The 25,490-nt window shown below is 42.1% G+C and overlaps 1 protein-coding gene across 8 annotated transcripts in view; it reads left to right on the top strand.

The window, feature by feature from the left end:
• The window catches only part of NCKAP5 (NCK associated protein 5), an 891,925-nt gene that overhangs the window by 753,033 nt on the left and 113,402 nt on the right, over positions 1 to 25,490 (top strand). For 3 of the 8 annotated variants that reach the window (XM_059166690.1, XM_059166689.1, XM_059166686.1), the window contains 2 exons: positions 17,958 to 18,059; positions 23,092 to 23,355. The exons of 1 other annotated variant lie outside the window; for it this stretch is intronic. In XM_059166690.1, coding sequence (XP_059022673.1) covers positions 17,958 to 18,059; positions 23,092 to 23,355 — 366 coding nt within the window. The remainder of the gene's footprint in view (positions 1 to 17,957; positions 18,060 to 23,091; positions 23,356 to 25,490) is intronic. 4 more of the 8 variants (XM_059166687.1, XM_059166691.1, XM_059166688.1 and 1 more) reach the window with 2 other exon arrangements.

Below are 25,490 nucleotides of genomic sequence, written 5' to 3'. Positions count from 1 at the left end.
TGTTTTCTCTTTCTACAGCTAGGTGTAATCTTGGCCAACACAGTCTTCTTTATTCTCAAATTTAAAAGTATGCTTTACCCACAATCTGTGAATGTGTTCAGGTTTTCTGATTAAGGGCTATTTGGAGACATGATTTGATATCACACTTGAAGAATTTCCAGTGTGTTTGCCATAGTCAGCTCTATCCATCAGAAAAAAACAAAAAACTGCTAAAAATGTCTTCTAAAACATTTTTCTTTCATTTTTCTCTTTCTAAATTGAAGAACTCTCTAAAAGAAATCCTTTAGTAAAAAATATAAAGCTTCCATCCTTTGATAAAAATTAAGTCTTGTTTTCATGTTTTATTCGGGTACCTGGGACAGTTGCAGAATGAAATCTATAGGAAGTAAAGTGAAAAGGGAGAAGAAAATATATTGTGGTTCTGAAAACATTAGAAAAGCCTTGAAATTAACCAGGAGAATACCTCCCTATCCTGAGAATTTGCAGAATGTGACTGAAGTGTCCCAAAATTCAAAACACTTTAGAACAGAAACTGTAACTTATTCAGCATTAACCTTGACAAATTCAGGTTCTGTCATGTGAATGAATGAATGCCTCCACTCTTGAGAACTCTGGACCTTGAACATCAAAATTGAAGTAAGGTAGCAGAAAATTATCTTTATCTCTTTCTCCCTTCTACCTTCCCTGCCATTCCCATTCTCTCTTTAAGTTTTTAACAGATTAAGTGAATGACTTTGACAAAAAATCTAATGAGAAAGCCTCTTCAGAAGCACTGTCGGGTTCCTTACTTGTCACCACCCGTGCTCCCCGGAAGGACAGCACTTTGCTTTATGACCATGTATTGATCTCTAATATCTTTATTGAGCCTTGTCTCTTCTGTGCCTCCTACAGGCAAAGGGTGAGAGTTAGATAATAGTATTAATTTTCCAGACATCTGCACATGTTTTAATGGCCTTTTGAAGTTTGAAAATAGTTTCTCTGTGAACCCACCACAGGGCTAAAATGCCATTAAGGCCTAGATTGCAACAATACATTAACAGTCATAGTGGAGAGCTCAGCTTGGCAATGAAAAGGAAGCTCATTTATTTTAGCAGAGATTCAAATGAACACAAGTTCCTTGCCCAACTGGAGCCCGTGCCTCCGTGTGCTGGAGGTAAGCAGCAGGACTCAGGATGGCTGAAATCCACCCACTCTTGTTCATACATGTAGAAAGTCAGAGCTATGACAGATGGTCTCCACATCACACACAATGTGAGCTGGAGGGTTGGGGCATAGTGATGTATGTAATTGGGGTTCATAGCCATGTGTTAGCCATAGCCCAGTTTTTTAGACCAGAGAAGCCTATGGTCCCCTTCTTAGAATAATGCTTTTAAGCGCATAAAGACATGGGATTATAAAAGGAAACCAATTACGCTGAGGCGCCGTTACTAAAATATTGGAAAATATATATGATGTGCTTCATTCCTAAAGCATGAAATAACAAGCTCAAATGGCAGTTCTAACTTAGTTTTTACGTAATGATCCCAATATGTACTATTTAGAGATATTTTTCACAACTGTCACGTAACGTGAAGATGTCTGTGATTTCTGTTGGGGACAAAGTCTCCCTTTTATACCCCTGGAATTTGAGACTTACATTCATAACTGAAGGAAATGTTAAACGGTAATTCAAGTTTGGTGAAACTAAAGATGCCCTTTCTTCTCAGTTCACAAGTGCTCTGAATTCTGCCCATGGACCTCTGCACTCTCCTATGAAGAAACCCTGAGAATCTGTGTATTTCCTAGGAATTGCAAGTTTGTGCAGATAAAAAGACAATTAGTTATTCCTTCCATGCAAAATTGAATATTAGACTTTCAAAAATATTTAAATTAATGTGCCTCATATTTGATTTCACTCCTGGCCATGTCTCGGTGAATTGTGTAACCTGAGTCGGACTCTCTCGAGTAGGGATACAACCTCTGATGAGAACCAATCTGTTTTTTTCTTGGCCTTCTTACAACTAATGACTGGTCAGGGGGCTAGAAGCTCCCTAGAGGGTTTGTTTCTCCCACCTTAGGCAAAACTACCTGACCAGGCTTAGGAGTCCACCAGAGACACTGACATTATCACCTGTTCCACCCATCTGGGGAGAGTCACCATGTGGATGGAACATGTCTTATGCTATGACATTGGGACATCTCTGAAAGGAATGGAAAAAATGATTTTAAGAAGTATTATGTACATTTCCCTTAAGATTTAATACTGGTTCCTCCACAGAACATAGTTTTAAAGAAGAACAATTTCAAATAAGCTTCTATGTGAATATAATTATCAGCGAATTTCTTAAAATTTGAGGAAAATAAGACTTAAAACAAGGAGAATTTTCTGTTTCTTGTAACAGACTAGAAGGAACTGGTTTAGCTTGTCCCATTATGTAGTGATAAAGCAGCATTTGATAGCAGCAGCCTGTGTGATAAAATGATTATGGCAGCAGTGAGAAAGAATCTAATAAGGAAATTGATCTACAGATTCCAATTCTGTAAGAGCCAACATCGATCAACGTAAATGTCAATAATGAGATCGTATTGAGAACCGCCTAATTCTTTCAGATGATTCTGGGGTCTAGTGACAGATTCAAGAAGTAAATGTGAAAAGGAATTTAAGAGTCTCACGATCACTTCATTGCCCAGCAGCAGGCTACATGGCGCTCCGGTGGCACGTGACAGTCTCTCTCGGTCCATACTAAGATTAATTAGAGATTGCTAAAGGATTTTCATATTGTAAGACGTATGCAGTACCAGGACCACATGGTGTAAGATAATAACAGCTGTTTTTGAAGTTAGCTTTTATAGGTAGACATTGCAGTTTAGAGAGGAAACAGGCGAATCTTGGTGCCCTTACTCATTTGTATCTTTGGGAGGCCATGTCTAGACAGCGCAGTGGCAAAGGAAACTATTCTCGGAGATTAATCAGGAAAGGTTATATGGGTAGAATTCTGAAGTCCTCCTTTGCCATTTTATACAACTTCATTGATTGTCTCTCCGGGGTTTTTGCTAAGAACTGGTCCTCAATTCTGTGTCATGTTAGGGACCAGGAGTAGCAACAGCAAACGTGTAAATGAATTTCAGGGTCAGGAAAATCAGGAGGTATAAGGAATTGGGAACTGCTCAAGAGTGAGACAGGAATGTCTGGTGGGTGGGCACAGAAATGAAAATTGGGAACTGCTAAAGAGTGAGACAGAATGTCTGGTGGGTGGGCCCAGAAATGATTATAAGACACAGCTCTGCTTACTTCCACCTGAAGCCATCTTGATGCCTCCGTGAAGGATTCCTCCCATTTTTCCTGTCCAGGTATGGGTTACCCTCCTGTGGAGACGATGGGAAAGGAAATAAATGCAAGCAGGAGCTTAGAACAAGCCACTCCTAACATTCTGGTTAAAAAACAGCCAAGTCAGAATTGACAAAGCTGACTTTCTGGGAAGTATCTGCCTCCCTTTCCCTCAGCCGGACTCCCTGCTGTTGACACTGTCTGGAGCTTGGGGCCTCCTGCTGCAAATTATCATCACTTACATGCTGCCGGAAGGGTGGTTTTTCACTGCAGGTGATTCTCAGAGTTGGAAGCTGTTTCAGTACCTTGTTTTGATTTATAGTGTTAGATATGTATTTGGCAGTGTCGCTAATTGAGGATAGAGGGAAATCAGGCTTTTCTAGTGTTGAAAATTATGTTAAAATCCGAAAGTCTTCTCTTACCTCAGCAAGCTTAACAAAGTGAACATAACCAGATCTTTGTTTGCTTTGGAGGCATCTTTCTGAGTCTAATGATAATCAGATAAGGTAATTATCAGGGCTGACTTCCTGTCCAGTCACACAGTGGCTTAGAAGGGCCCTGTGCTTGACGTAATGCTATTCTGTCACCACTTTGAAATTCTTAATATCATTTTTTCACAGATGGCCCCCCGCACCCCGCAAATTATGTCACTGATTATAAAAATAGCTAACATTTATTGAGCACTTAATATGTCCCAAGCCTGTTCATGAATGAAATTCTTTTTTTTTTTTTTTTTAAGATTTTATTTATTTGACAGAGAGAGATCACAAGTAGGCAGAGAGGCAGGCAGAGAGAGAGGGGAAGCAGGCTCCCCACTGAGCAGAGAGCCAAATGTGGGACTCAATCCCAGGACCCTGAGATCATGACCTGAGGCGAAGGCAGTGGCTTAACCCACTGAGCCACCAGGCGCCCCCATGAATGGAATTTTTATCACAGTCTTATAATTCTGGAGTTCCTTCTGTTGAACATCAAATCTTCGATAAGACCTTATGAGTTAATATTGTTGTTATTATCCATAAGGGAAGCCAGGCCTCAAAAGGTTCAGTAGCATGCCTTAAGTCACACAAAGCCAGGATCTGAACCCAAGCACCTAGGCCATGTGCCAGCCTGCCTCTCTGGTTATGGAGGTGAAAAATGGGGAGGGGAGCTAATTTGTAAAGCCAAACCCAGGATTTATCCAGAATGTTTAAAAGCTAGTTTTCTAGTTACTAACCATTGTTTTAAATACGTCAGCCAAAAACAAAACAAAACAAAACAAAACAAAAACAAACAAAAAAAGAACAAACCCAATAATAATAATAAGTCAACTAATCAAGGGTTTGGGCTCATTGGAGTCCACTTGGCTGAGGCATTTGGGTAAAAGTGAACATGGCCACAGCTTGTGGGTCCAGTCTCCACCCTAACCTAGAGCTTGATGACACACTGGACTAGGTGACATCTTCTGGGAGTCTACCATTGGCTTGCTGAATAAGTGACTCATGTATTACACTGAGACTATATTTTTATGTGCTCAAGTTGGAGGGCATCTTATTCTATTAGTTTTCAATCAATAGAAAAGTATTTATGAAAAGAAATTTGCCATCCCACATAAAACAGCTGAAGAAAAAAAAATAAGGATTTGTAGGTAATAAATGTTTTGTAACCCTTAGGATTGTTAACATGGACATTGAAGGAGAAATATTTATAGTCTGCAACTCAGTCTCAGGGAAAAATTTGTCTTTAAAACCAGCTGATTATTAACAAGTGTTCAAAGCAGATCCTTACTTTTATAATAATAATTATTTCTTGATTCTCTCATCATTTCTTGAATGAGTGTAAGAGCAGTTTCTTTTCTCCATAATACTCCTTTCTTTGTGATATTTATAGATCTGTAAACAATTCCTTTGAAAAGCAGGAACTTGGGCACCTGGGAGGCTCAGTTGTTAAGTGTCTGCCTTGGTCTCAGGTCATGATCCCAGCGTCCTGGGATCCCTGGGATCAAGCCCCATATCAAGCTCCCTGCTCAGTGGGGAGCCTTCTTCTCCCTCTCCAGCTCCCCTGTGCTTGTGTTCCTCTCTCACTATCTCTCTTTGTAATAAATAAATAAAATTTAAAAATAAAAAAAAAAGAAAGAAAGAAAGAAAGAAAAGTAGGAACTCACTTTTTGTATTCTCTGAGGTTGAAAATGCTGTCCACAATCTAATATAAAAGGAAAGCTCAAGAAAAAGTACTTTGCATCCTTTAAGAAAGTTTCCATCAAAGCTGTTTATGAAAATTAATAAATCTGTAGGGATTTGAGAAGATGGGATAATTTTAGGATTATGGTAACCAGTGACTGTCTCAAAAGAAAATAGAGAGATTATGTTACTTGTATTTATGCATCGAATATCCACTTAATACTTTACAATTTCTACTCTGGGAGATTAGGAATTTCTCTTTCCACCTTCTTCCTCAGTGCCTGGTTCACAAATTCATAGCGTTTACCAAACATGCTTGATTAGAACAAAGCGTTGTCTGAAGCAAAATAATAAACAGTGGAAACACTGTTTTATGTCTTAAGGAGAACATGCCTTTTTCCTGAATTCTCTGATGCAGTTGTAACTCCCTAATCAGTCATACAAATGCTTACGATATCATATCCATGTACTTTTCTCTTGGATGTTACAGTTGAGTCTCAAGTCGACTTTAGTGAGAGGATTTGCTGGAGAAAACCACGGAGCAGTTTGGACTTGAAAGTCTGGCATCACTCCTATTTCACATTCTGTTTTGAATAGCCTCTCCTAATATGTCTGAAAAAAAAATTAAACTACAAGATTGAAATTTAAATATAGAATATATTTAGCAAACTAATAGAAAAATAAAAATAAATCCACTTGACTTGATAAATCCTACGTAATAGCTGGAAACTGCCATTTACCAAGGAATGATTTAGCTTTGTGAAATGTATTTTACAGCTAATCCTTTAATGTCTGTTTTACATATTACCTTTCCCACTGTTAATATTGAACAATATTGTAAGCTAGTAATTTTATGCCCTATATTTCAAATTGCTATTAGGAAGTCACATAAATAACAATTTTCAACCGCTTGTTTATAATACCGTGAGGCATTTCTTACCATGGGGTAAAGTTACAGTAGATTTTAAAAACGGCTGTGGGGATAAAGCCACAGGGAAACCGTGATGTGGATCTGTGGTAACAAAGCCTATAAAGCAAACTGAAGTCATAAGTCTGAAGCCCTCAAAATGGACCACTTTGTATTAACTCTCAAGGGGTAGTGAGAGTTGAGCATGAACCCACAGCCATGTTCGAGTATGTAACATATTATGTCCCCACAAATAGACAGTGAAACTGGCCCCAGGAACTTGTCCTGTGAGAACCAGGACACCGACCTACAAAAGGCAGAGGATGCCGAGCACAAAAGTCATTTTCACAGACATGGGATCCGGTTCCCCCCGCAGCACCCAAGCCGGGAAGCACCATGAGTGTGAATCCTGAAAACTATTAAGGTCTAACCAGTTCTGTCATCTCCCAAACTCTGAATTTCATTTGTGCTCTGCTTTCTTTCAATAACATAAAGAGGCCCCCATCTTATAAATAATTCTCAGTGATTTTTTTTCCTGTTGTTCTTATTCTCCAAAACACAGACAAGACATTGTCCCTTCCTTGGAGATTATCTTCTAGTGTTAAGCGTGTGTTCTTTGATTTTTGATGTCTTCTCATTGTAGTTGGGAGAACAGAGCAGGGCCCAGGTACTATTTCTTGCCAACAGCCTGGAAAACATATGAACCCCTCTGGTTCCCAGAGAGAGTCACTCTGTGTCTTCAGGATTAGCAATTAGAGACCTCTGCAGTGCCAGCCAGGATTTGCTCAGTGCTGGCACGCAGTGGTTAAGTGAAGATTCTAGATGGAACCCCCTTCCTCCCCAGCAAGGAAGAAGCATGCCTCAAAGGCACAGAAGCTGTGTATGTCTCCACTGTGTCTGCATTTCCTCCCAGAGACCCTTTTAGTCTCTTCCTACAGACTTCACTTTGCTTGTTTGCATAGATAAGTGTCATGGAGCCCACAGCTAAGTTCAGTATTCTGAAAAAATGTATGTGTGTAGGGGGGATGGGGCAAAGGGATGAAGGAAAAAGCCTGCGCTTTGGAGAGAGTGATGAATTCAAGTCCTCACTCTGCTCCATACTGACCACTCACTATGTGACTTGCCTCAGGTCCCTTACTTGCTGAGGTGTCTCTCTCTCTCGCTGTTCTGCTCCTGAGTTCTTCTCTGGGGTCTTGTGCAATATTTGCAGAAGGACGTCACACTCTTTCATCTCTGGACCTTTGCATATGTTCTACCCAGAAGCCTCCCCCACCTTTTTTTTCTTTCTTGGCTTCTTCACCTGAATCATCATTTCTTGTTTGTAAAATCTTGATTTCATCCTTGTTTCTCAGGAAAGACTCCCCAGGGCCCATGGCTGAGGTTTACGTGGCCCATGACATTGAGGGTGCCTGGCAGCTGCTCTGCCTACAAGCGCCGCGGTGGCAGGGACTGTGTTCGCTCATCACTGTGCCCTCGATGAGACAGCACAGGGCAAAGAATAAGGTGCCGTCAGAGGACAGGCTCACAGTCTGAGTCCAAGTTCAAATCCCTGACGGAACAGCTCCTCACCTGCTCTTGTCCGTGTGTTTTCTCATTCGAAAAATCAAAGTGATCATAGTTTCTAACTTGTTAGGTGATAATGAGGATTAAATAGGAAAAAAAATAATAGAAGCACTTAGTACAGCACCTGGCATGTGGTCTATAACTGTTTGTTGTTTTTCTTCTTAGTTTTATTTTCAGTTAATCCAAATATACATACAGAATCGTGTTTTCCCAGAAAGAATGTAGGACTCCAAGGAATAAATAACAACATCACCAGTCCCAATAATAATAATGGTCAAAGTATATTTTTTAATAATGAATGATGTTTGAGTATCATAAGTGAAGATATTACGTTGTATTTCAAGATACTTCCTTTTTGTAGTCTTACATGGCTTATCTGGCCTAATTAATTTATATGGTTATTTTTGTAAATTTTCTTTAAAGATCTATTTATTTTCATTTTAGAAAAAGAGATAGCAAGCGTGAGCAGGGAGAGGGCAAAGGGGGAGGGAGAGAGAAAATCCTCAAGCAGGCTCCCTGCTGAGCACAGAGCTGGACTCGGCTCAATCCCAGGACCCTGAGACCATGACCTGAGCCAAAATCAAGAGCTAGACACTTCACCAGTGAGCCACACATGTGCCCCATTTTTGTAAATTTTTTATAACAATCATAAACCAGCTTTAATTACAGAAATTAAGGGAATGAAAAATAAAAAGAAATTGAGAGAATGAGCTCTGCACTCACACTACCTGGGACACTAGTTATGTGACCTAAGACAAGATTTTTAGCTTGTGTACCTCAGTTTCTTCACCTGTAAAATGGGATTGATAATGTCCTTGCTGTGGGTTATGATCAGCATTTGAAAGAATAATATAGGGGCACAAGGGTGGCTCATTCAGTTAAGCATCTGCCTTTGTCACAGCTCATGATCCCTGGGTCCTGGGATCCAACCCTGCATTGGGCTCCCTGCTCAGCAGGGGAGCCTGCTTCTCCCTCTCTTCCCTACTCGTGCTCTCTCTTGCTATCTCTGTCTTTCTCTCTCAAATAAATAAAATCTTTTGAAAAATTTAAAAAAGTAAATAAATAAAAGAATAACATATGTGAAACACATACTTGATGCTAAAGAGCTCAGTGAATGTCCACAGATACTGATGGGAGTGACCCAGATGATGGGCTGAACACATGAGGCAGAAATAAACAACTCATCCTGCGAAAGAGATCAGTTCCCTTCCTTCAGGGGAGAAATAAACAGAATGTAAATGAGCAGAGTTTTCATTCCTAAAAATTAAGACAGTAGCTTCTTGCACGCTTAGTGTGAGGATACATGATAGAAGATCCTGAGCAGAGACCTCACACGGTGCCCTCGTCCCCCACAGGGCAGGAGGTAATTCATTTCTTCTTAAGAACTGGTGTGTGAATGAGGCGCCTGGATGGCTCAGTTGGTTAAGCATCTGCCTTCAGCTCAGGTCATGATCTCAGGGTCCTGGGATCGAGGTGCTCCCTCTCGGATGGGGCTCTCAGCTCAACGGGGAGTCTGCTTCTCCCTCTTGCTCTCCCTCTGTGCTCCTTTGCTCTCTCAAATATAAATAAAAGCTTAAAAAAAAAAAAAAAAGGAGGAGTATATGGGATTACAGTTACCATCAGCATAATTTCCAACAGGTCTGGTAAAAATAGTAGGCCAGGTTTTCTCCCCCCTTATTTCTTTAGTTTCATGAAATCAGATGAAAATTTTGAACACCCCCCTCCACCCAGGTAAAAAGCAAAATCTTTGGCAATCCAGGAGCCTTTTCAAAAATAAATCTTGATTAAAAATGTAAAATGCAGTGTAGATAATTTTACAAAACAGCAGGGGCAATTGGAAAGCACTTATTAAAGTACCTGTTAAAGTAATTAGTGATAAAAATGGAAGTTTCCCGGCACTTCTGTATCTCTTAGATCCCAGAATAGGCTCAGGCTGTGCTAAATCACTTCCTCTCTCAGATCTGAGTCAAGGGAGAAGACAAAAGGGAAGCTTCGTGAGTTTTAGGATTATTCATAGGCAAGCAAGTGTGACTCAGTCTGGCTCCTCACGTGCCCACAGGTGACCTCCTGCAGAAACCCTAACCCTCTGTCCTGCCTTCCCACATTCTGCCACTTTGCTGTTACATAGTAAGTGTTTCTGGTTCTTTTTTGTTGTTGTTTTGTGTAGAGAGACCAAGAGATTTGGAAGCTGGAGAGCGAGAGCTAAGGCCCTGTGTGTGAACATTTATTACACAGAACATTATCGTATTCATATTTAACCCTGTGACCAGGCTGACACCCACCCCACCCCCACTTCTGCCTCCATATCACCTTCCTCTACCGCGATCTCCTTTGCATAGTCTGCCTTAAAAATTCATCTGGTTTTTTTTTTTTTTTTTTTCCTTTTGGTCTCGCCGGTGTGTTTGGACTCCTTGTTGATATTTAGTAGCCTCCACTAATGAGCTTCCTTAAGTCTGTTCATAGTTCATAGTCAAGACTCTGTACACAGTAGATGCTTCATAAATGCTTCCTGTGGAACTAATTAGAGTGGAGGCCCCCAAGGGCAAAGTCTATTGTGTTTTCATCCCCATCCATCTTCCTGCTGATCCTCACCTTATGGGTCCTCAGGGCACCGCTAATGGACTTTCAGAAGACAGGACAGATCTGAGATAGTCCAGTCATCAGTTTAAGCCGCAGAGGTACCCCAGTGAACTTCCTAGTCTCCAAACCAGACACTCCCTCAGGCAGCCGCTGGGTAATCAGGTTGTCATGGTAGCAGGGACCCTCAAAGAAGGCTTTTAATATAGCTGTGGAATAATTGTTTCAAAAGTATCTTATGACCTTGGGTCCCAGAGAAGGAGAAAAGAGGACTTAGAACCATGTCATCTGCAGGGGCACCATCTCAAGAGTGAGACAGACTGTACTCAGGGCACCTAAAAATTGATACGCAAGGCAAGTCTAAAAGTTGTCAGGAAAAATAATATTTGCAGCAAGAACTGTTGTATATGGTTAAAAAAAAACAGCTATAAAAATTTCACACTCTGAAGTGAGATCAAATCTTGGTGAACATATTTTTTAAAGAGCTTCCAGGAGAACATTCGAAAGGCATACTCTGTTGCATCAGCAGGACAGCTGAAGGCAGATATTATGTTTTATCTTTGTCTCCCAAAATAGAAATAATGGCATAATTAATTAAACATCAGCTTTTATCTGAAAAGATTTTGTCCTTGGCTCAAATTTTTGTAAATCTAAGAAATGATCATTTAATACTCAGTTATATAATATGCCATTATGTAATATTCAGTTTTATAATAAATTCTTAATGGAACAGAATGAAACCTGTGAAATGTGAACCAGGGGCTCTCCTGATGGGATTTGCGAGGGCTAATGAAAATCACATTTCCTGGGGGTGCCTGGATGGCTCAGTCAGTTGGGTGACTGACTCTTGGTTTTAGCTCAGGTCACGATCTTGGGGTGGTGAGATCGGGTCCCCTGTAGGGCTCTGCACTCAGTGTGGAGTCTGCTCGTCCCTCTCCTTCCCCTTGTGCCCCCTCCTGCTCCCGTGCTTTCTCTCTCAGATAGATAAATGAAAGAAAGAAAGAGGGAAAGAAAGGAAGGAAGGGAGGAAGGAAGGAAGGAATCACATTTTCACATTTCTGGGGAACCGGGATGGTGCAGTCAATTAAGCTTCTGCTGTCGGTTTTGGCTCAGGTCATGATCTCAGGGTCATGAGATCGAGCCCCATGTCACCTCATGTGGGGAGTCTGCTTAAGATTCTCTCCCTCTGTTCCTCCCCCCACCTCTCAAATAAATAAATAAAATCTTTTTCAAAAATCACACTTCTTGAATATAGCAAAAATGTAAGTCTAATTTGTGCATGAGGTGAAACTTTGGGGATTTGGGGATAATTATCGGGTGAGTAAAACTTCCAAAGAAAAATTATCCTAATCAAGCTGCACATCATTGAGGAGATTTCCTTGAATTTCTTTCCGGAACCTTCAAAAGCACGAAAATTGCTTTGTTATCCAACAGAAGGAACTAAGCTTATTCACTTGATTATGTCTAATTCAGAGCCATATTTAGAACATGTCTTTTAAACATATACCAAATCTACCACCTGTGTTTTCTGCCCTGTAACAGAGGATATCCAGAAAGGTGGTGAACTCACAGGCAATCGTCTGAAGTTAGCAGTATCAAAAGATGCTCCAAGGATTTCATAGTAGCACACTCCAGACTTGCTTTCCTTGTGGTGGGATTAAAAGAGATGAAACAGACGGCCCAGGGCCAGCCTGGGGCTGAGTTGAGGGAGCAGGGTGGGACTCTAGGATGCTTCCTGGAAGCCGTGAGTTGAGATCAGCTCTTCAAAGTGGAGAGAGGGTGATCTGCAAACAAAGCTGAAGCTGAAGAAGCAGTCAGTTCTTCCTTCGAGATATCAGTCCTGGAGCCAGGTGAGGGTGAACCTTAAAATAAGGCTATGTCCAAATGGGCAGCCAGCCAAGACAGTGAGAGCAGCGGCACTCAGCAAAGGAGTGGGGGAAGGGGAGACGAGGGGATGCCCTGATATCCCATCTCCTGGGTCGAGGATGCTGAATAGTTAGAGATACCAGTGGTAACCAGGCAGATTTTGAGAAATTCCTCCATCCTTCTACTAAATATCCTACTATGAACTTTTGAGGGTAGAAAATGCCTTCAGATGAGTGGAGCATATTGTGAACAGAGGTGTGATCACTGAAGGTTTAGCAGTAATTCATGTGGCAATAACAGATCTTCTCACTTTATAAATAAAACAGGAATTCAAGAACTGTGGGCATAGACACCATCCCCTTTAACTGGGAGCCTTGTTTGACAAAGAGAAAGAAGTAACTCTGAAGAATATACCAGAGGCCGTGGGTAGAATTCAGGATATGCATATTGTAGTATCCACCAAGGTTAAGTAAATCAAGGGGACTGAGGCAGATCGGATTAAAAACACTGATTCACGTCTACCTCTGCTGCTGAACTTAAATTACTCATGTTGGTAGATCCCATTAATCAGATAGATGCCACATTCACGCCCATAACTTCTCTTTTGTACAGATATTTGGATTTTAATAGTTAGAGGGAAGAATAATTATATGCACGATTATGGTCCTAGATTAATTCTCTCACCAAATCTGACTCAAAGAGAAGGCAGCAAAGTCCTTTCCTCTTTGCCTCTTACGGTGAGTTAATAACTTCTGAGATCCTGGCATGAAAAAATCTACATGTTCCTTTTCAAACTTCAGGAAGTACATCAGTAAATGAAAATGCTGCTCGTCACCTTATTTCAGTGGATTTTTCCATCCTGGCTTCCCATGCTGCCCAAATTTCTCCAATAAAGATCAGCTTTTTACCATCACCTTGTGTCCCTGACTCAGGATTCACTGTCTTCTTGGCCTTAGCTATCAGGGCCTTAATGTTAAGACCTCATTTCCATACTGAGCAAAAACCCAGAGGCAGAATTTTATTAAATGCAAGGAGACTTCACTGAGCTCCCGCAGAACAGCAGCTCTGTGAGTGAGGAGAGAAGCAGGCAATGGGAAAGTGGCCCTCCAGCCCAGCACCGAAGGCTCAAGGGTGCCATGTGCTCCAGTCCCCACTGCCATCATGAACGGGAGAGCTGCTCTTCCAGAATGTGCTGCTCTGAAGGGGGGCCCCTCCATCTTCATCCCACCCGAGAGAGAACGGCCAGTCCTGCGTGCAGTCTGTCCAGGGGGATGTTTCTCTGCTTTAAATTACAGATTCAGAACTGTGTGGAGGACATCTCAGGGGCAGAACCAAGGCAGGGGAACCCACCAAATCGTACCGACCCAGGGAGGTTCTGGCCCTCACTGCCCTCACACTGCTGGGCCCCCAGAGCCCGGTTTGGTAGCTCACCCTGGCACAGGGTGTGATTGGGCTGTGGATGGTAACACACTGTGGCACATCACACAGATCCCTCCCCCTGTGCCTGCAGAGTGACTGTAAGGACGCCTTTTCCCTGGGAAGCTGAACGTCCCTCAGTGTGAGAAGTCATCTTGGTCCGCTGACATAAACAAATATACACGTCTGAATATGTGTGTGAATGCGTTTATATACATATAGTGTGTATGTGTGCGTGTGAGTGTGGGTGTGTTGACTGAGGGAGTGAGTGTCTACCCTGTCTGCTACAGAGTGCTTATCTCAGGAGAAGGGCCATCTCAGCCGAGCTAATATGAATCATGATAACAAACCCCCACATGAATAATGGCTCAGTGCACATTGATTTCTTCCTCATGGAAAGTTCAAACACGTTATCTCTGATCCACAGGTAGCATCCTTTCCATTGGCAATTTGGGAACCCAAACCCCTTCTACCCGGTGGCTCTATCTTTAACACGTGGTCTGCAAAGGTTACTTTGCTCAGTTGGCTGCATCAAGCCAGTGGGAGCAGAAAGAGCATGGCACCCTCATCTAAGGATGGTCCTGGGCCGAGAGAGACATCGCTTTTGCCCACACTCCACTGTCTAGAACTAACCGTGTCACACGACCACACCAGCTGCAAAGCAGGCTGGGAAATGCAGTCCAGCTGTGCACCCAGAGAGAAGGGGGAATCCATTCCATGACGGTTAGCCAGTTCCTGCTACAGGGGCAAAGCAGATATACAGGGCTTGTCCTGCATTCCCACAGAGCCGATCACCTTGTTAGGAAAGTGGACCCTATGCATGGGAGCAATTCATCAATCACGCCCCTCAGGTACAATCAGAATGAACCAGGGCTCTATCATCTGGCTGGGTGTGGAAGTCGGTAGGGCCTAGAGATGAAGGGCGGTCTTAGGGAAAGGCTTTTAACGCAATCCTGCACAATGAGCAGGGCTTGGGTGAGTGGGCAGGAGCAGGGAGAGTGTGCCATGTGAAAATGGACAAAAGCATCAGCTCAGAAGTGAGAGGGACTCATTCGGGAGACAATTGAAACCAGCCTGCCAGGAAGGGAGGGGTAGACTCTTTTCATCAAAGAGCCCGTTTGAGCAAAGAGATCTCACTGACCTCTGCTTAGGAAATGTGTGAGGCCGGGAGTCTTGATTTCTAAGACCGAGTGGAATCTCAGTTACGGAGATAACATAAGAGGCGATGTGAGGTCAATTTCAAACCTATACTGAATAATCTGGCTACCTTTCATGTCTAAATGTTAAAAAAAAAAAAAAAAATCATGGCTTAATCCAAGATTCCTCTAGCTTTTCAGGTTAAAAATTCTGATTTTGAGTTATTTCGGGTAAGAGGTGTTATCCAGATGGACACTGATAGTGAACATGAACTGTAGGTAGATATGTGCTGAGAATTTTCCCCTTAAAGAGGTAGACTTCTTTCAAGAGGTCACAGCCTTATCCTGTCAGTTTTACTCTTCCTGACAATAGCTTTACTTGAATTCCCCATGTATACATTCTACATACTTTGCATCAAGCCCTTTATTAAGCACAGATAACATCACAGGACCAGTTTGAAAAGGGATGTGCTTATTCTCTTGCACACCCCGTAGGTGTGTGTCTGTTGGAATATATTTATTATACTATAACTATACCTATACATGTGTGAAAATATAAGCCTTTCATAAAAATTCTTATTTTAAGGTGGTATAACACCACCAGCAAAAAGGAAGTGGAACATCTCTGAGCTTGCGAGCTTTCATGGTTATTTAAAGCAAGTTGTGTGGAAGGATGATATTTACCTACCATTTTCTTGCCTGTGGCCTCAACACAGAAATAGATTTTGTTTTCCAAGTCATTTTGTATTTGCCTTACATATGCGGAAACTGTGACAACAGAGGATTCATGTGTGCCTTAGCATTCAAGAAATTGCCTACCATCGACTCTCAGTTTTGACAAGTAATTGGTGTAAGGCTCTGTGAATTTCAGTGTACTATCTTACCTATTCCTGTTCCTGACTATGGCAACTCCTCTCCCTACCTGTGGAGTAGGTTAAGGAGCCACTCTCAGCCCTCTGTCACCAGCAAGGAATCTGAGGCAGATTCAGTTACATTCCCAAGATCTGGTAACATTCGTGCCTTAGAGAGCTGGAGCTAATGTCTCCTGGCCCCTTGAGCCAGGACCTGTCCCATCTCCCACATAATGTTACTGACTTCAACTGAGGGGAACTGAGCGTTTGGCTATACATTGCTAAAATATAACATCATCTAGGAGGATGCATTTATACATACATATATTCATGCAGAAAGCAAAGGATGACATCATATATTTGATGAGTGAAAAGCAACCATGAACCAAATTACCTCAGATGTCTAATCGAGAAGGACTCTTCCCTAAAATCACATGACATACCACTCAAATTCATCATTTCTTTTCTTGAATTTCATTTCCTATAACTTCTTGGACTGTTTGCATATTGATAAGTGTTTCCTTAGGTCTCAGAACATTATCATTCTTTTGGCACTCTCTCAAACTTTAAAACCTCTGTGTGGGTGAGAAAAATATAAAGACATCTTTCCTTTAGAAACTACAATACTACTCACTGAGTATTACCCACTGTGATTGTTGTCCTCAGGAAACTCAGTTTCTAGAGGGAGCTTGGGGTAAGGATTCTAAAAATCATGTAGAAACAATATCCTGATTCTAGTTACCTATCGATGTCTTAGCTCTGCTGGAGAAATTAGAACTTTCAAAATAACAGGCAACCAGGTTAAGATTTAGGCCCATTTTGGTGAAAGTACTCTGCAAACACAGATTGAGGGAAGTCCAAGTATTGGTCTGAAGCAAATAGTGATTTAGAGCTTCACTTGGAAGAAGGAGGATGAGCCATAGCAGAAAAAAGTGCCTTTGCTCCTGCAGAGGGAGGCAACACAGTCCTACCTCAGCACCCTCCCTCGCTCGGCCGCTGAAGGCATGTCTGTCAGGTGACCATCCAAGCAAGTACACAGGGCTCTCATGCAAGTTCAGGCTATAGGGAGTTCAATGGAGAATGTAGCTAATGTGCCTCGTGTCAGCAGAGTTTATGGTCTCTGCTGACAAGGTGGTGCATCTGCGAGGACAGAGGGACCCGTGGGGCCACCCCTGTACTCCAAGAGGATCCTAACATTAATTAGTGGCACAGAATCTGAGACGTTTCCTGGATCCACATCAGTATGCAGCAGGGCCTTTCCAGGAAGAGAAAGGACCAGTAAAACTTTGCAGAGGTCAGGGAGGCTCGCTTAGCTACATTATTTACTTACCCAATTCGATTTTTTAGTGTCTGAAGTCACAAAAGTTGTAACCAAGACCAACCAGGCTACAAGTACCATTTTAAATTGTCATCAGGCTAGCAGAAACATTAGACATAAATCAGGAGTTTTATTGTATTTGCAATTAAACAGATCAAATTTAATGTCCACAGAAAAGCTTTAAGTAATTAGTATGAAGATTAATATAGTGAAATGTCCCTGGTTTAGCAGGCCTCCCAAGCAAAGCCGAAATAAAGAATTGGGTATATAATCAAATAGCATGTGAATATTAATGTACAAAATCCTCCAAGTCCCCAGATCCCAGATGCAATTATTTTCTATTCACATTAATTGTTCCTAACAGATGACATTAATGACTTTGAGTTAAAATGTGTCCAAGGGAAGATTTTACAAGATCAATGCTATTTAGAAATAAGGTCACTTTTATAATTATTTGCTCAGATTTTAACCACTGCTCAACGTAATAAGGTTAACATGGTGATTGTTTTCTAATGTGGATATCAAAAGTTAATTTTCATACCAGCCAATAAGTGTATTGGATGATTTATGTCTTTCCTGCTACTTATTTTCCACCTACAACTTACTTTTTCCTACTACTTATTTTCCAGCACAGACCGACAAACTGTGAGAGCGTGATTATTATTTATAAGCTCGAGTTTGCATGTGTGTGTGTGTGTGTGTGTGTGTTGCCAACAAACTAGAATAAACTTTTTGGAGGTAGGCTATGTATTATCTAATCTAGAAACGTCAACTCCTTTGAGATTTAGCTGTCCAAGGCAGGATTTTGAAACAAACAATGAAGTCATCGCTATGCCATGTTTCTGCTTGTTTCCACCTAGAAACTTCACTCACGTATCTTAGATCTTTCATCCGGAGATTTGCTTTCAGACATGGAAAGAAGCCGAAGTCTGATGCAGTCACGGACTGATGTTGAGATGCATGTGAGTCTCCCCTCTGCCTTCAGATCACTTGTTTAGGTTATTTTCCTTCCATCAAATATGATGTCACAAGTGAACCATAAAGCACATCCTTGAAGCGTTGTCAGGCAGATAAAAATACCTCCCTTTCTTGTGTTCTCTGAAATTCAATATCATGTCCCCCAGCTGATAGAGTAAGCAGAAAGTGTCACTCCCAGCAAAAATATCATAAATCTTTGCTTTGTCCCCAAGATACCTTTTTGGGTATTGATTACATCTCAAAGTCTCTGAGAAATGGTCAAGGAGCTTTTTATTAAAGCCCATGTCCTATATTATTCATCCTACTTTTATGATATGTTATGTATGAACTTTTAAAAATTCATGGGCTGTACATTTTTTTCCTTTTGCTAGGGTTAGCTTTGTGCTTATTTGGCAAAACTTCAAGCAGCGTGGCTTTTAACTCTCATCCACATAAAGCAAGTAACTTGGAAAATACAAGAGCCAAATAAATGTGTAATGAAAAACATTAGGCCTAAAACAATGATGGATGAACATCTGTGGATAATTGCCTTTTGATTTTACTGTACAATTTTATCAGTGTAGATAGGATATTCTGTATCAAAGGTAAATATTCTCAGTTTATATTGGAATTAAATTTCAATGGAATGCTGTCACTTTAAACATTCATGAAGACCATAATGGCGTCCAATCTATCATAGGGCCTTAAGGTCAGGAATTTTTTAAGTGTGCAGTATTTACCCAAGAAACTCTTGCCATCATTCTCTCTGTCCCTCTCCTTTTTTAAACTGAAATTGTGGATTTTGTATTGCATTTCTCAATAAGGATGTTAAAGCCTATGAGTCACCCAAGGTAGTGATCTAAAACACACAATGAGAAAAGTACATTTCAAGTAGTGCAAACAGGGGGTATTTTGCCGGTGAATTCCACGTAGTAAGGAGAATGTTACAATGGAAACCACTATCCATTTTCTTGGGCAGAGAATAAGTTTAATAATAATCATTATCTGTCACAAATTATAACTCTTCCCAGTTGGGTGCTTGGTGGTCAGTGTTCGTCCAGTTCTGCTTATTGTGAAGGCCTTATCTGTGCTATGGCAGTGGGGCTAGAACCTGGGCCCAATATTAGAAGGTTGTACTGGCTGGGGGACCTTACGTAAGATCTTAATGCCTCCGTGCCTCAATTTCCCCATCTGAAGAATGAGTATAATGATACTTCTTTTCTGTTTCTGAAAATTGTGTTGAGGATGACATGACATAACCCATAAAATGCTGGTCCCCCAATTCCCGCTAACAACACTGGGGCAATAGTAAGATCTCTGCTGTTTAGTCCTCTCCCGTTCTTCTTCACACTTGGTACGGTGCCTCAGCCACATAACACCACAGCAGAGATGGGGAATGACACCAGACAGGTATCTGCTAGCATGTCTCTACAGAAACTCACATCAGGACTTCCAGAAACAAAGTGCACCTGCACTTTTGGCTGTTGCTCAGTCCTGTTCTGGTGTGTGAGGCATCAGACAACACTGGTACAGTAAAAAGAACAATATGGCGTCTCTGAGGGAGACTGTAAACTTAGGATTTACTTTGAGAGTCAAGACACATGGATCTTAACAAAAGTTAATAGTAGAAACACCTGGATGTTACTAAGCATTACTATATGCCAGGGGCTGTTCACATTCACAGTGATCTTAAGTGGTCAGTGCTTTCCTCATCTCCATTTACAAAGAAAAAAATTAAGGCAAGGAAGGGTTAAGTAACTTCCCCAAAGTCAAGGAGTTAGCAAGTGGAAGAGCCAGGATTTCAGCCTGGTACATGGCTTTAAAGTTCAAGCTCTCAGCCACAGAACAGTTAGCTCTTCGCTGGAGTAGATAATCCTGCTTGATAATATTGTGCTGATGAAGGAAACTGCAGGAAAAAGGAGCTCGCGTTGCAACTGTGATGTCTGAGATCCTGGATCCCTTATTAAATTCAAACGCTGATTATTTAAGGTAGGGAAAATATAATGCCTTAGTAGGGAGGACTGGCCCTCTTCTTCTGTTAATTATTTTTTTTAAGATTTTATTTTTTTTAATAGAGACAGAGAGTTACTGGGTATGTCCAGAAGCAGGAGGACAGACAGAGGGAGAGGAAGAAGCAGACTTCCTGCTGAGCTGGGAGTCCAATGTAGGGCTCTGTCCCAGGATCCTGGATGAGCTGCGCTGAAAGCAGATGCTTAACCAGCCAAGCCACCCAGGTGACCCTGGCCCTCTTCTTTGTAAGAAATTAGCCTGTAATTGCCCCAACACACACACTCTTTCACACACACACACACACACACACACACACACACACACTCTCCCCAGTGCATGGCCCAGGCGTAGGCTTCGGACATCCCCTTCATCCTGCTCCACACAGTCCCAATCAGGCTGTGAGGTGACACAACTCACTACCAAATAACCCACATAGGAGGTAGACCTCTCTCACAGCTTCCCCTGGGGGCTTTCTACTCAAAGTCCTGGACCAGCAGCATCGAAACACCTGGAAATGTCCCCAAAATATGACATATCTGATTCCACTTCAGCATGGCTGAATCCAAATCTGCGTTTAGCAAGATCTCAGATGTTATGTGTGCACAGTGAAGTACAGGAAGCCTACACGTCCCTGCTTACTACCTCAACCCCATCTTCCTCTACACGACAGTGATGGGCCTTCCCCACCTCCCCATCCGGGCAGCTAACATTCACGGTCAAGAAGAGGCAGCTATTGTATGCAGTATGTGCCCTCCTTAATACCCACCACCAGGCTCACCCAGCCCCTCTCCCCACTCCCCTTCAAAGCCCTCAGTTTGTTTCTCAGAGTAGTATTGCAAGGAACACTGGTTGTGGTGCATAAACAATGAGTTTTAGAACATTGAAAAAAAATTAAATTAAAAAAAAAAAAAAAAAAGCTGCAGCAGTTCCTTCCTTTGCTAGCTCTGAGGTCAAATTTCCTGTCCTCTGAATCCAACATCATCCCAGAGGTACACACGTGGACAACAACTGGACAAGGATGCTTATGCGTAGAAAGAGTCCTGGGAATTGAGTTGAGTTGTAAGAACAGATAACATGTTGAGATGTGGAGTGGGAAGGAACAGGTGGGGGAAGAGAGAGGGAAATCACATAAGCTTCAATACTTTGGGGAAAGGTGGAGCACGAGCTGTAACCAGAAGCCTTGCAGAGCATGAAAAGAGAGGGTTTTTTCTGGAAAAGTTTAGATCTGGATGGCCTCTCAGGACACAGACACAGTCTCTCTCTGGAGAACAGACCACCCTGTCCGAGCAGAGGCAGTCCTAAAGGAAAGCACCACCTCAGTTAATCAAACAACGAAAAAGGCGAGAGGTTTGGGAATGGCGGAAATGGAAAGCACCCAAGCAGAAGTGAAGTGTGATGTGTCACTTCAGAAAGCGGGTTTGGGTGTGTGGGGGGTGGGGGCTGACGCGTCAGTGTCAGACCTTCCCACACAACGGCACCACGGCTTGTAGGCATCTGTCACCAGACAAATACAAACTCCCCTTAACTAAGCCACATGCACCAATAAACGAGGTCATCAATCAACAGATATTGCTGAATGCTCAATTTTAAGACAAATTTCTTTTTTCAGTGATATTCAGAGCCGGATTTTTAGCTGTTGGGGAAGAGAGTAGTAAAATTCCTTGGCATTCTTAGATCACTTAAAGGGATTGTTTTGCAGCAAAAATGTATTGGTAGCCGGCAGATGCCTGATATGAAAATCTAACTTTATGAAGCTTTATAGATACTGATTAGAGGGGAAATTAAACATAGCCTCTGTACTTACATGGGAGGTTAGCATGTCCCCTGAGTACTCCCAGGATAGCACACTTTGTTTTCCTCCAACAGGAGTTTGGTCACCATCAGCTGAAATTGCATTTGGAGAACAGTGATAAGTACTCAGGTACTAAACGCACCAGTAAAATGTCAATAAATTGCATAAGTAAGAAGCTTTGCCATTCTGCAAATGACACGAAGACAGATGGTTCCCCTTCAAAGAGTTTCTGAGACAAGCTTTATATAGATAGGAGACTGGAGTGAGGCTGTAAGGAGAGACTTTGTTCTTGTGATCAGGATGCTAAATTAATTTAGCTTGGCCAACTCTTGGAGCTTCATCTGTTACATTAGGAGCTGAGAAGGTGGCTGTCAAGATGTGCTGGGATGTTTACAACTTTGTCGCCTGTGCCTCTACCCCCTAGAGTTCTAACCTCCTGGATCTTTTGTGCAGAATCCAAATCTACTCAATGTGACCGTTTTTATCATTTGGACAGCCAGCTGATATGAAAAGTTCTATAGCCTTTACAATAGAACCTCATGATTCCTCACTGGTGCTCCACTGCACATGGCTTCTGGGCATTTGAGTCCTGATTTGGAATGATGCTGTCAGAGCCATAGGGGACCCTGGGAGTAATCTGGTAGAGCTGTTACTCCCTCTCCCCCCCACTGCAAAGGAAGACCCTGACGTCCGTGGAAGTTAAATGCATTCTTTGCTCAATATGTCATACCAGTAGCAGTGTGATGTCCAGGTCATTAGATTCCCAGTCTAGTGCTCATGCTCTTGAACCCTACAGCCAAAGATGTTACTCTTGTCTTTATGCTTCTGGACCATTAGTCTTGTCTTGATATTGATCTGATTTTTTTGACCAATATGCCTGGTTAAAGTGGAAAGTTTCCACTGTGGTAATTCTGCCTAATGGTGAGGGCAGCTCACCTACTTAGACCTGGTACTGTGCTATACGCTTCCGACCTGGAGCCCCATTTGGTCTTTGCAGTAACCCCATAAGGTAGTCAGTATTATCATTATTCACTTTTTTAAAAAAAGTGTAGCTCTAAGGGATTAAGTAATTCCTCCTAGTGTATTAGTAAGAGGCAGAGCCAAGATTGGAACCCCTAGTCTGTCTGACCCAAAAGCTTTGCTTCTCACCACTGGGCTACCTTCGCTCTAATATTAACTTGGTATCTGCTGTCCTCTAAGCAAAGCCCTCACTCAGAGCTCTCCTGCTTTTTTAGGAATGTCAGCTGAGTGCAAAATCAGGAGTCCCTGCTTTGAAATGCCCTGGTTTGGGGGTTGTCATCCCTGGACGTCTCTGTCCTCGAAACAGCTGCAGCAGCAGTGAGCTGTCTCTTTCGAGTACGTGCAGCGAGTACTCCAGTGGCTCCTCCCACACGTGGCATGACGGGAAGAACCTCAGGAAAAGGGTAAGGCCTCCTTTCAAGGCACTGGAGCATCAGAGCGAGCCAGAAAAGAATCCTCTTCCGGTCACAAGGTGGAAGGTGGGTGGAGAGCTCCAAAAAGAATGCCCATTTGCCGAGAGCCTGTTCATTCACTCCCCACAAAACTAGACACGGGGATCTCATTTCCTCCTTTATATGGGAGAGGAAGCCGGTTCAAAAAGGTTAAATCGCTTGCCACAAGTCACACAGCAAGTGAGGAGTGGAGGGATGATTTGACCCAAATGACTTGGATGGCATGGGAGGGAGTTTGAGGGAGGAAGAATTTTCCTTCTGTGCTTTGCTGGAGCCCACCAAACTCCTAGATTTATGTCAAGTTGGAACCTAGAGCCCCGGCCTAATGGAACTGACTACACTTCAGACCAACTCAGACATTTCCAATTAGTTTTATGGACACCCTCTATCACTGTGACGCTTCGAGAGACTTGTTAATGTCCACCGCAAATGAGACCGAGCGAGGCCACTTGCCAAGCCAACCCAGACGGAGCATCCCTTGAGAACTCAAAGAGAATCCCCCCACCAGACAACAGGGAGGGTGGTGCATCAACTCAGTATAAATGACCAAAACTTTTTCAAAGTATCATTAGCTTTGTCGGAATGTACTACTCAAGCATAGCATGTATTATATTGACCTCCTCTACTCAATTTTATAGCCTCATAAAACACTAATTGACTATAAATTGGAGGGTGATATGGCAGAGAGAGAAAGTACCGTGGCAGGTGACAGGGACCATGGCTTCCGGGTTATTAACTAAGTCCTGCCACTCCACGGCTCCCATCTGTAAAGGGGACCCGCACAACCGTAGGTTCCTTCAGGCTCTGAACAAACATCTTTGGACACTGGGGAAAGCCAAGTGTTTGGAATAGCTATCTTTGCAGCTTCCTGATGTTGAAGAAAAGCAGAGTACACAAGCATGGCAACCCTGAATCAGAAGGTTCGGAGGTCATTTTTCTATCATTCATGTAAACTCCATTTACAATTTGGAAGCATAGAAACCAGGAGGACTCTGTAACCGGCAGAAAATAGTAGTGAGGGAGTAGCTTTGTTATACTCTGAACCAGAACTTGGAAAAAAATTTTGAACTTGAATTCCAAACTTTATTCCTTTGGACACAGCCTCCTGATACAAAGTATGTATATTATTAGAGTTGTTCCTTCTGAGCAGATGTTCGAAGTTCTGAATAATGATTGCTGGGTCCTGGCTGTTGACACACTGGGAAGCCCAGTCAGGGATGTTCCCAGTCTTTGTGATTGTAACTGGCTTCTCCTCTCTTGGCACCTCCTGACCCCTGCTCCTTATCAGAGCCTTTATCTTGTGTTTCTTTGCCTTGCTTTGACTTTCTTTTCTTTCTTTTTTTTTTTTTTCTGAAATTCTCCTAATTTGAATAATCCTTGATCTTAAAAGGAAATCTCTTCCCTGAAAACGAGAAATTAAGTTTTTATGCACTTCATGCACACTCAGGTGACCGTGATCTCGAGATGTCATAGGGAGAAGTCCTAGTTCTCAAGGACCCAGCAAACTGGATCCACTCCCATAGAGGCATTTACATTTATATTATTTCAGGAACATCTACAGTGCACACAATGTGCCACATACTTATTTAGTATTCACTTACATAATAAACTCATAGAATATGAACTTGAAGGGGACTACAATATTAACTTACAGAATAATAAATATATGGCCAATGGTTCTTCTATAATTCACAAGTATTTTTTTTAATTTTTTATTTTTTATAAACATATATTTTTATCCCCAGGGGTACAGGTCTGTGAATCGCCAGGTTTACACACTTCACAGCACTCACCAAAGCACATACCCTCCCCAATGTCCATAACCCCACCCCCCTTCTCCCAACCACCTCCCCCCAGGAACTCTCAGTTTGTTTTGTGAGATTAAGAGTCACTTATGGCTTGTCTCCCTCCCAACCCCATCTTGTTTCATTGATTCTTCTCCTACCCACTTAAGCCCCCATGTTGCATCACCACTTCCTCATATCAGGGAGATCATATGAGAGTTGTCTTTCTCTGCTTGACTTATTTCGCTAAGCACGATACACTCTAGTTCCATCCATGTTGTCGCAAATGGCAAGATTTCATTTCTTTTGATGGCTGCATAGTATTCCATTGTGTATATATACCACATCTTCTTTATCCACTCATCTGTTGATGGACAT

This window comes from Mustela lutreola, chromosome 3 (assembly GCF_030435805.1).
Source record: "Mustela lutreola isolate mMusLut2 chromosome 3, mMusLut2.pri, whole genome shotgun sequence".
Taxonomy (NCBI): Eukaryota; Metazoa; Chordata; class Mammalia; order Carnivora; family Mustelidae; genus Mustela; species Mustela lutreola.
Note: the sequence above shows the minus strand (reverse complement) of the source record. Positions and strands in the feature narration are given on the sequence as shown.